This window comes from Cydia strobilella, chromosome 3 (assembly GCF_947568885.1).
Source record: "Cydia strobilella chromosome 3, ilCydStro3.1, whole genome shotgun sequence".
Lineage (NCBI taxonomy): Eukaryota > Metazoa > Arthropoda > Insecta > Lepidoptera > Tortricidae > Cydia > Cydia strobilella.
Genome location: NC_086043.1, coordinates 5,968,296 through 5,980,923, shown reverse-complemented (window position 1 = coordinate 5,980,923; position 12,628 = coordinate 5,968,296). Strand labels below are relative to the sequence as shown.

Here is a 12,628-nt window from a genome sequence, read left to right as displayed (position 1 = left end):
GGCGCTCGCCAGTCCGTGTTGTAAAATCTACTCGACAAATTTAAGAAGGCTCCGTTTCCATACATATTATTAGCAATCAGTTACCTTCTTAAGTCAGTCGATTTATCATTCATTACCTAACAAGTTCTATGTATAATATAATGAAAAAGCACGCGTTTAATATCTAGGTATATGAGCCTAATAGCGGTTCAATAACTTGTCTATTCTCCAGTTATCAGCGTATGATGTTTGTAATTCACCATTTTGCATTTCAAATATTTACGTAACAAAATGGTCAGAATCACTAGCTGTCATTAAAACGTCATGTACAAAGCCTCGATGGAAAATGGGTAATTGAATACAAGTAATTGAAAATAAATGTGTTGTTGACAGCGCGGGCGCCGCCGGCCATGACGCGCGCGGCGTTGCTCACCGTTCTGCTCGCTGTTTCTGGTAAGTCCAGGGGATTTATAATACCAAAATTAAAACATGCATGGAAATGATATATTATAGGCTCCAGAGGCCAGAAGTACCTAAGGCTACGTTCGCATGGCGTAATTTTTCTCGCATACCGTATTAGAGATTTTATCGAATATCGTACCCTGACAACAAAATTTGTATGGCAACTATGGAAATGGTTCACACGGCATCTATGCGCGAAAATTTCGTGTCCGAGACATATTTATTGCCTTTTCATAAACTTTTTTTTTAAGTTGGACTGCTCTAGAGCCTTAGGCTGGGTGCGTTGTCTATAATATAGGTAATAACGTTATCTATAAACTTAATAAATATTTATCTATAGGTATAGGAGTTAAATAGAAATGACAATTGTTTTTTATACCACATCGCTGGCAATCGAGCATACGGGCCACCTGATAGTAAGCAACTAAGCAGTCACCGTAGCCTATGGACGCCTGCAACTACCGACCCTTTAAAAACCTCTACAAGTGAAATACACTCCTTTTTTGAAGAACCTCAAACTGTAGCCCCTCGGGAAAACCTCTTGCAACCAGCCAAATAATGTAAACAAGTCTATTTACCTTATTTACTGCATAATCCCGGATTTTTTAAGGACAACCATGAACATTTCAACTGTTTATATACTTAAATATTTTGTTTTTGTATATATTTTTTTTGTAAAAATATAATAGAAATAGAAATAGTTTATTCGTGGCACATTATAACACAAGAAGAACCAAAAGCAAACTTACACATAACATTACAACGCATATTTTTTTTTTATCATTACATTACATGACACGACCGATATTAGCCACGAAATGGTCCCGACTCAGCATGTTTAATATTATTTCACCTATGTCAGATGCCAACAAAATCTGTTACCTACGAGTACATTAACTCCGATAATGTACAGAGTGCATGCTTGTATGCTAACAAATAGTTTAGTTTGCATGTATTTAAACGAATTAAAATTTACTGTGTAATATTTATTTTAGTAAAAATAAATGTTATTCCTATTTCCTTTACAACGAACCAGCGGACTATTAAAGATTAATTTATTATCCATAATGAATTCCATTTAAACCATACTCACAAAATAAATGTTGATAACTGAAATACGATTCTCATCCCATACCGAATTTCAACACAATGAATTAATTATTCGTTAAAAAAGAACCTGACATGTTTAAAATATCAAGTTACCATTATACTCACAATTTTAGATAACATATATACCTATATTACCAGACAACAATGTACGTTATGTACGAGAAGGCTTATCGCAATTACTTATGTAGGTACAGTTACAGTTAAGCACTAATGAATTTCTCGAAAACATTTAATTAATTTCAGCAACTCTTTGTGCTAATGCTTAATTAAATACATTCGATCAGATTAGGCTGATGTAAATAACGTTTTAATTAACTATTACGAGTACACTATAACAGTAATTACATAATCCAACTAGAAATAGTAGTTTATATGACTGCTACATGATGAAAACTTGTGTGGTCCATTTAAGAAAAATGCCTTGTTATGTACAGTTACATACACTATTTTATCTACACACATATTATAAACTTTCTATGATATATTCACTAACCTTATATTACAGTTTAATATATCTCTGTTTTCAATGTCATGTAAACTATTTATATTGACCAAACTTACAGACTGACTCACTGACCACAATTTAGAGATAATTGTGTTAATGTTAATTTGCATAAACTAAAATTATACAATTTAGGCTTTACCAAAAACAAACATTAGATATTCATCTATCATTTAACGGACAAACCCTAGAATGTGTAGACGCTTTTACTCTCCTTGGAATAGCTTCTCATATCAACTTGAAATCACATCTAAATAAAATCAAAAATAAAATGTCCAGTTTTATATATGACATTAGAGAATTAAAAATAATTGTAACATTCAATGCGCTTTGACTGCCTACTACGCCTATACTCCAACGGTTATAGACCGATTATAGACCGACTCCAACGATTGTAGACCCTACTTTGAAAAAATCAAAACATTAATTTACATTTTAGAAATCTGCAATTTTGTCAGGAAATACCTGGAATTATTTCCAAAATTTGCCGACATTCCTCGACGTTCTGAAAGTAGAATAACCTGGCGCCGCCGACCAGTTCTGTACTAAAGCTACATAAATCAAGCCCAAACATGATGGCCATCAAATTTCATAATAAAATAAGCAACGACATTAAATTGCAAACATCAGAAACGCTATTCAAATATCTCCGAAATATCTTTATCGCTCATTTTACATGAAATTTTTGCTATAGTTTGATTTTAAAAACAACAAAACAAATTAATGTTATACTTACAAACTAATGAAAAGATAAGCTGTACGTAAAATGGCGGTAAATGAAAACTTTTTCACGCACGTCACGCATCCGTAGTTTTTTTATTTATTCAGGGACAAACAAACTAGAGTCGGCGGCTGATTGCCATATCGCTCGATACTAACCTAACATGCGAGATTTGTCAAAATTGTATGCAATTGCAATTGATATTTATTTCCGAATAAAACGTCATCTCGACTTATGTTTCTTGACATGTTCTAAATTTTAATGTAATTATAAAATCGATTTCGATATCATTACAATAGATAAATGTGATATATATTTTTATTTGTAATTTAATGTGTATTTACTAACATTAGCATATTAAGATTAATTTAATTGTATTACTAACAAATTATATGGGCATTTGCCTGAAATAAATAATTGAATTGAATTGAATTGAATAACGTAATAATTACATTTTCACAGATAAGAAATTTGTTGTAACAAAATAGTTTTATCTTAATGTTGGCCATTATTTACGGATTTTGAAAGCATCATGGAGGGTTCATGGTATGTATGAAGATAGTGAAATTAATTTAAAAATAATATTATTCTACATATACAGTTACTTTATTGTTTGGACATATATTATGAGCGTCAATCCAATGTCTTGTTACAATTTTTTACCTCTATTGAAACGAGCAATATACTCATAGTAAGTAGGTACCTCTTTATTTTCAAATATTTTGGACACATTATAAATGTTTTCATCCATATAGTGGTCATGCAATTTTACGGCTGGGTGTATATGTTTATTTATATTTGCATTTAATTAATTCTTTAAAAATTTACAAATTTTCCAAGAATTGAAAAAAAAAAACAGGAATGATTATTTCTAGTCGGTGTTGTTATTAAAAAAAACGGACAGTAAATAATATAGATTACTTATATTAAAGAAGTTTCTCGAACGCCAACGTTAAAAATACAACACAATGGAGACTTCTTTCTAGTCCGCATTAGCAACGAAGTGGAGACCGATGCGGTATCAAAAATTCCATTACTAGTAAAAAGCTAGTGTTTCGATGCATAATGCAGAATAGACGTGACCGCGGGGCGACATTATCTAGGGCTTTAGTTATAGGCGGAAGCGGGAGCCAGTAGCAATTGAGGAGTATTTTGCCTACGCTGCATGCTACTAGCTCGGGAGAGTTAGTATAAGACCAATCAAAAGGAGAGTTAAAATAGAGTATGTTTCAACGTATTGCTCAAGAACACGACTCGTCTACGTTTGCGTAACTAATTAGTTAGAATAGTCTACGTTTGCGTAACTAATCAGTTAGAATAGTCTACGTTTGCGTAACTAATCAGTTAGAATAGTCTACGTTTGCGTAACTAATCAGTTAGAATAGTCTACGTTTGCGTAACTAATCAGTTAGAATAGTCTACGTTTGCGTAACTAATTAGTTAGAATAGTCTACGTTTGCGTAACTAATCAGTTAGAATAGTCTACGTTTGCGTAACTAATTAGTTAGAATAGTCTACGTTTGCGTAACTAATCAGTTAGAATAGTCTACGTTTGCGTAACTAATCAGTTAGAATAGTCTACGTTTGCGTAACTAATCAGTTAGAATAGTCTACGTTTGCGTAACTAATCAGTTAGAATAGTCTACGTTTGCGTAACTAATCAGTTAGAATAGTCTACGTTTGCGTAACTAATCAGTTAGAATAGTCTACGTTTGCGTAACTAATCAGTTAGAATAGTCTACGTTTGCGTAACTAATCAGTTAGAATAGTCTACGTTTGCGTAACTAATCAGTTAGAATAGTCTACGTTTGCGTAACTAATCAGTTAGAATAGTCTACGTTTGCGTAACTAATTAGTTAGAATAGTCTACGTTTGCGTAACTAATCAGTTAGAATAGTCTACGTTTGCGTAACTAATCAGTTAGAATAGTCTACGTTTGCGTAACTAATTAGTTAGAATAGTCTACGTTTGCGTAACTAATCAGTTAGAATAGTCTACGTTTGCGTAACTAATCAGTTAGAATAGTCTACGTTTGCGTAACTAATCAGTTAGAATAGTCTACGTTTGCGTAACTAATTAGTTAGAATAGTCTACGTTTGCGTAACTAATCAGTTAGAATAGTCTACGTTTGCGTAACTAATCAGTTAGAATAGTCTACGTTTGCGTAACTAATCAGTTAGAATAGTCTACGTTTGCGTAACTAATTAGTTAGAATAGTCTACGTTTGCGTAACTAATCAGTTAGAATAGTCTACGTTTGCGTAACTAATCAGTTAGAATAGTCTACGTTTGCGTAACTAATCAGTTAGAATAGTCTACGTTTGCGTAACTAATTAGTTAGAATATTTCCTTCATTGTAATATTTTTACTAGAACTCACTTCAAGAGGGTTTCATATAAAATTAAGCGGCAATATTGGTCAAGCTATTACAAACATCTTTTAGCGTTGGAATTCTTGAAGAAAATAAATACTTATATAGGCGGCAGAGGTGATTTAGCGACCACAAATCGCACTTCAAACTTGTATTGCAGTTTCAATTAAGTAATCGAAACTGGAAAACAGTCTTATTAAACTTTCATTCGATTATTATTATTATTATTATGTCAGCAATGAATATAAGGTTAACCAGTAGGCCGAGACCATGATTGGCGCGACAGTATCTCGCCGCGAGATAGACTACCCGTCTTTTACTAACTGTATGAATCAAAGAGGGACAGGTAGTCTATGTCGCGGCGAGATACTCTCGCGCCAATCATGTGCTAGCCCGGCTGACCTGCTGCTATCATAAGTTGCGTTCTCGCGCGCAACTTCATACATCTTGAGCGACTTCAAGTATGGACTCGCGCGCGAGAACGCAACTTATGCTGGACGGTCAGATGTTTGTATTAGAAACTTTTTTACTATAGTATTGATATATAATGATGATCAAACGAAATATAATAGTAAAATTGATATCTGAATCACTAAGCAGAAACATATCCATTTTTTGTACGTACAATTTTGATTTTGGCTATAATTAGGTAAAAATTTCATATCCGTAAAGTCAGCTTTTCCTATATCCTAGTTATCTATTATTATATCTTTAAATATGTCAGCGCCTTCCGCTTTTAACTCGCAGATCGCTATCAAATTTTTAAATTCTCCCTCGAACCGCCCCGTTGTTCTAAGGGATGAGAGCCTGCGGCGCATGACAATTGTTGTTCTAGTATTAATGTTGTCTCTGTCTTGCAATGACTTACTTATCATGACTTGATAAATTCAGAAAACGTGGTAACCACAACATTACTGATGCGAGTCCGCACGTCGCTCCTGTGTGTGAGCGGGACAATGCTATGCACGAATGTATTTATTGAGTTATTTCAAATTCATTCGTAGCATTTTATCATTAATTATACATAATGTTCAATTGTGTAAATTAATATTTCAATAACATTAATTGCGAAATTTTCATTTTATTTTATAATAATTATTTACACAACCAAAACTAAATACACTAGCGTAAACAAATTCATTGCACGAGTGTTTCTCATTTAATGAAGTTGTAATTACATTTTTGGGATCTCACGTCACACAGTTCATAAATGTTCTTCGTGAGTATTAAAAATACTTTCATCATACTATATTAAGGCTTGAAGCTGAAATGCTGTTAGCTTGTGGCTTATATAAACTTATATTAGCTTATGCCAATAACATACTCGGAAATTATTTATATATTTTTTATAATTTGCTATCAATCAGTTCCTTTCCGATGAAAGAGTACAGTTCAATAACTACGAGTACTTTTGTACTAAGTTCACGTTAGCGAACTACTTAAGATATTCATAGATTGTACGTACCTAAAGATGATAATTACATATTATATTTTGAAGAGGTAAAATTAAGAAAAGGCACATTCAATTTAAAAGCTAATATTAGCTTCATCTGCAATTTCCATTTCACGCACCCGGCGCTAACCCCGCTAAGTCCGCTTTTACCCCATAATTCCGGCAGCAAATAATTTCCAATAAGTTCTCAGCTCTTCAGCGTAAATCATCATATCATACCGCTGCAATATCAAAGCCTCGCGGTTGCCTCCTTCCCATCCCTACCCACCACCAACCACCATCAACAGGCCTCCCAAGTCCGTAAGTAATCCGCGCAAAATGCACTTGGCGCGAGTTCAAGTTATACTAGCTTATCATATGTAACGCAGTCCACTTTTTAATTACATGCATCATACTGCCTGAGTGCAGTTTCAAAAAGGATTTCGCGATTTGAGTTTTAAATGTGGATTTTTCTTTGTTTTGGTTTGGAATTAAAATGTTTCGAGTGCTGTGATATTTTTAATGTTAATATGTAACGATTTTAGCTAGGTATTTAGATAATTTCAGTTTGGTAAACGTGAAAGAAACCTACAATTATTGGCTTTAAAAATTAATAATTACTTGGATGTTCGATAAAATGTAATAAAAATAGTTTCTACAGTTCATATGGTGCTAAATTACCGCCCTAGTACGGTAATGTTTTCTTTATATTATGAAATGTCTCGTTTTTTTGAGGTAATTCGCAACTCGTGTCGATTTAAAACACTCCCTTCGGTCGTGTTTTATCGCCACTCGTTGCCAATTTCTTACTTTTCGCACTTGTATCGTATTTTTACTATTCACTAACTAAAAAACGACCTCAATCGATTTTTGTGTTTGTAAGCCCCTTAATCTTATTGAAACATTCGTTTCCGATAACTAATTTACATGTTTATATTGCTTGCAGTATAAAAGTTTGGTCAAATTATGGTTAATTACTTTCATACGATTCAATTAATTGTACAACGTCAAGCTTTGACATTGAGATGACGATGATTGCTAGCCGGCCGTTAGAAGTAAATAAAAAAGTCTAGGCCGTCATCATGGACAGTAAATAACTATCCGGCTGCATACCCAACCAACTATAACATTTTTAATGATATACGCCGCAGGCTGATAACGTGCATGGCAGATGTGTCTATTATAAACGTCTGAAATTTGTACGTGAATCATGGTGAGTGCAGCGGCTCGTCCTCTACGTCAAGTACTGGCTTTGATGCAGATACGTTTTTAACTTAATTACTTAACTACGCTGTTATTTAGTGTATAGTTTTACTACAATAAACTACAAACTAAATCTTGTATTAAAACTAATAACAAACATAATTGTACACTTTGATATTTTTATAGCGAGATGATAAAAAAATCCGAATTTCCAAGTTTTTTTTAAAGCAGGAAAATAGAGAGGGCATGTAGTTCCTTCAATACAGTGATGTCAAAGATTTTGAACCTTTTTCTAGCTGGCTTTTGGGCCGATTGATGAAAAAACACAATAGAATGTCAATGTTACTTATTGAATATAGAATACAATTTTATGTTCAAAGTATCGAATGAGGTCGCTAAATCTTGTCTTGATAAAACTTAATATCATATGATATAATGTGAACTTAATCCTTATACGGCCAAAATTGTTTGTGACAATTAAAATACGATCCATACTTATGCTATGTTCAAAGTTCAGGAAGATGACTGCATTGTAGTTGAAACCTACATAAAACTTGAATATTATTTAAGCGAGCGAACATTTCTATAATAATATCCGCTTCGTTAAACTCGCGAAGAAAAGTTCCTCGTATCAGTGTCCGTCAGGCTTTGTTGAGGCCTTGTGCTCCACTTGCCCACTGCCCACCCCACTCACAGCCCACACCCACGTTTGCGCCCGTATTAAACGCTTCAGTTGACCCATCATGGCCGCCACACGTCCGGCAAATATTTGCGTATTGGCCGTCCTACAGACGCAAATCTAATTTTAACCCTATTTTAGAGAAGATTGAGTGGATTTTGGCTTGAACAAAAAAAAACAGAACAAGTTACAGCGTTAATTAAAAGTTTCGTTTATTTGGAACCGATATTATTTGCTAAACCTATGCTCCAATTAATTTGGGATTGTATGTAAACAAAAAGAGATAGAAATGAATTATTTGTGTACCTAATATATTTATGGCAGTTTCAAACTTTCTATATATTGTAATTTTTGTATGTAATAATATAACGTCATATAGGTATTGTAGATAACCATAGTATGATTTTGCCAAAAATCATGTAGTTATTGCGATAATTATATTTCTATAATTTCATCAAATTAAGAAGTGAATTTTGATACTAAACACAAATGAATGAGGTGTGCTAAGATCGAAGGAAGTGAAAATTCAGGATCCTGACAAATTTTCGAAACAGTCGAAAAAGAAGTATAGGTACCTACATAAATGTGTAAAGAAATATACACAAAAAACACTATTTTCTTTACTTATAACCATATAGTAATGCAAGTAAGAAGTAAAGCACTCTACCTATATTTACAGTATTATTTCTGACTCAATGTTGAAAGTATATTTAAAATACGCCACCCAATGGATAAAGGTGCAAATATAAACATTATCTTTGACGTCGACTGCACTTGAACGGTAGCACTTTACGCTTAATAGTGTTCGTTATCAATGAACGAGCGCTAAGAGTAACGAGTTCAATCAGTCCTGTAAATATTTGGCCAGCGGCGGCCACACGCACACGGCCATGCGATCAACTATATAAATACCGTGCAGGTTGTTTGCATGGACACGGTGTGCAAGGCGTCGATCCTCACAACAATGTCAAAGGAACCTTAAGAGTCTATTGTAGCGGTTGACATTGTAAATAGTGACTCTTTATTTACTTAGGCTTGGTTGAACATATCGAGATAAAAAGTTAAGTAACGAGGGTTTGTTAACTGGAATCCAATTTAACTTAATAGCGTATATGATGGATATGACAAATCTTGTGAACGTGGTTTTAGCAATTTTTAAACTTCAAATCTGTCAAATTACATTATCCCATTTTCTTTTTTTATGCAATTGTTATATTAAATATCTCGGAATAAACTTAGTAGAACTGAAAACTTTGTTTTCCAGTGCTACTATTAAAATATTGAATTTGCCACTATTGCTACATTAATCATGTAGATGTGGTTACTGTGTAGATTCTGATTCTCAACTAAGGTAAACGTCCCAGTGCTCGACATACTAATGCTCTGCCAGATAACATCCTGCTCTAACCTCTATTGGCAGTAGGTAACTTAAGTTTAAAGTTGACATGTACTAAGACAGTGAGGAGCACCCAGAAGTGTACCTTAGTTACTTTTTTAATATAAAAAAATCCTTTATCATATCCCATAGTGACATATTATCAGACGCCTTTAGAGTAGCATCCTATCGCAACCAAAAACCTTTTTTTTAAACTAGACTAGAATTAGAATTGTGACTGTAACAAAACCGGCAAACATTATTTAGGTATTTCACTGCAGAATAGCGTTACTAACTGGTCATCATCCCAGTTAAACATTAACACACACACATAGGTACACGTCGATAAATCACCCGCCGCGTGACACTGACACTCCGCCAGCTGCCAGCTTATTGATCAAGCGTTCTGTTTGCTCCTCGCTCATTATTATGTTACTGGAATCATTCGGCTAATTGATGTTAACACGTTTTCTGTGATATTCGATTTTCCCTTTGTACACAGTATAGAAGTACAAACCATTTTGTGAACAAATTAAAACAACCACAATATTATACAAGCAAGTCTAACCTCATATCAGTCATATCACATGTTTGTGCTGCGAACCTTGCCAAAGTATAGACAAAATCTGGCTAATAGTAAAGTTTTTACAAGCTTTTTATTAACTTTAAATGTACCTACATATGTAAGTAAGTATGTATATAATATGTTTGTACGGGTCAAATCTTGCAAGTTAAATTTGACCCACTTCCCGGTTTCCGATGATGTTGAAAATTTGCATACATATGTGTGCAATATTATGGTACCATCGAGCTGATCTGATGATGGAGACAGGAGGTGGTCATAGGAACTCTGTGATAAAACAACGCAACCTAATTGTGTTTGGAGTTTTTAAAATTGTCTAGACGAGTCTTAGTTGCCTGTGGAAAGAAGTACAGTTAGCGATAAAAGCTTGTATCCAAAATGAAATTTTTGCCAAAAACTTATTCCATCTACAAAATACCGCTATTGGGCTTCATATGACCGAATAATCAATCATTCGTAATAGTGCTTTCCTAATTATTATTTACAACGACGGGACTTAATCGCGTAAAATAAGTTTTAAATTTACCTCCTACGTTGTAAATAATAATGAGTAAAAATCGTGAAAGTTTAAATCAGTGCTTTCCTAAACATGAACATCTTAGTGCTGTCGTTAAAATCTAGATATGATTAAAATGAAAAGTTTCAACAATAAATAATATAACATTTAGCTTTGTGTCTATATTAGCTTTAGTCATTCTAAGCTTTAAGCATCTATATTCGTATGATTACTATTTTCAAGCTAAGTAAGTAAGTAAGTAAGTATTATCACAAGGTAAGGGTTTCAAGGTAAGTATTATCTTTTTATATCGCACACACACTGTAGCTGAGAACAACCTGCAAGTTATGATCGGTCCTAATCTTACCATACTAGGTTACGACATGCCATTAAAACTTGGCCCAGAGTTTACCCTGCATGCTCTTTAAAATTGGCGAGATACCTTTTCAGATTTATAACTACTCGTCTAAAGCTGTGAGGTAAGAAACTCCCTTCGCAAATATAAATCTGAGCATCTAATGCACGAAATACACCAATCCAGCAGAATAAACAGTAGGTATTTAAAGCTTAAAATTATAACAACAATCTAATGAGTGTTTAAGCATGTCGCGCTCCTACACTTTGGCAGCTCATAAAGCAGGAACAAGACGCCAAATCCAATATAATCACCAAGCACATTCCCAATCAGGTCCATGCACCACCCTCTCTAGCGATATCAGTTTGAAGGCAAACAAATTTCACTCCGAGGCGTAGTCTAGTAAGCATTTAAGCTCATTTGATGCTTAAATTGAGAAATATGCAAAGCCAATATGTTTCAAGGAAAGACAGATAGGTACTATGAGATAGATAGCAACTAGAAAGCTTATTTTGTGATGCAGGAGAAACTACGTGTCTATGAAGAAGAAAGTAACACTGTACCTACACATACATGAACGAGTAACTGTCAAAAAATATGTACCTATTTAATACACACTATTATAATATTGCTGTCGTGTTTGTTTTTTTTCCATCGAGGAGTTCATTTGAATACATATTGACCTTGCGACTGCATCATCAGATCACGGAAGTACTCCAAATTTCAACAAAAGCAGAAGTGGTTCATGTATAAATGAAATATTATCTTATGAAAAAAATTACGGAATGAAGTAAAGCTATGTGAAAAGATAATTTGATAACGTACCTTAGAGTGACTCAGTAAAGTAGACAATTCTACTTGTGATATAGCAGAACATTTTAAATTTAAATATAACCATAAAATAACTCTCGGTACAATCTAGTACTTAAATTCCTTTTTGTCGATATTATTTTTAATATCCTTCCCGTTCTGCTCCGGTTATCTTACCTTATAAAACTAATAAAAATTATACCCTTTTCAAAAAGCTTTGAATAATTATTTTTAAAACTTAGCCAAGAACACGATTTACACCTGATAAAACGTTGAATATTCCTTAGTTTATAATTAAAAATCACAAGCCACGCTGGTAAGCGTGGATTAATTATAAATTCGTCCTCGTGACGCGGCTGCTAATGCGAGGCTTTGGGCGCCGGCTTACGGCTCCGATTACAACTGGGAGTTCTTATCCTTGGTACAACAACGATGCATCTTACTGGAAACTTCATAGTTAGATAAGCCATTGTCTGATCAAGGGTGCTTCTCAACACCTTGGAATGCTTAGCACTTCCGCAGGTTGGGATTATGTTATGTTATGATTTGAG

At 33.9% G+C, this 12,628-nt stretch overlaps 1 protein-coding gene across 1 annotated transcript in view; it reads left to right on the top strand.

The window, feature by feature from the left end:
- Positions 1 to 260: 260 nt before the first annotated feature.
- The window catches only part of LOC134756196 (cell adhesion molecule Dscam2-like), a 224,288-nt gene continuing 211,920 nt past the window's right edge, over positions 261 to 12,628 (top strand). Inside the window, exon 1 of the mRNA XM_063693024.1 lies at positions 261 to 432. Within this exon, the coding sequence (XP_063549094.1) occupies positions 390 to 432 (43 nt within the window). The 5' untranslated portion in view covers positions 261 to 389. The remainder of the gene's footprint in view (positions 433 to 12,628) is intronic.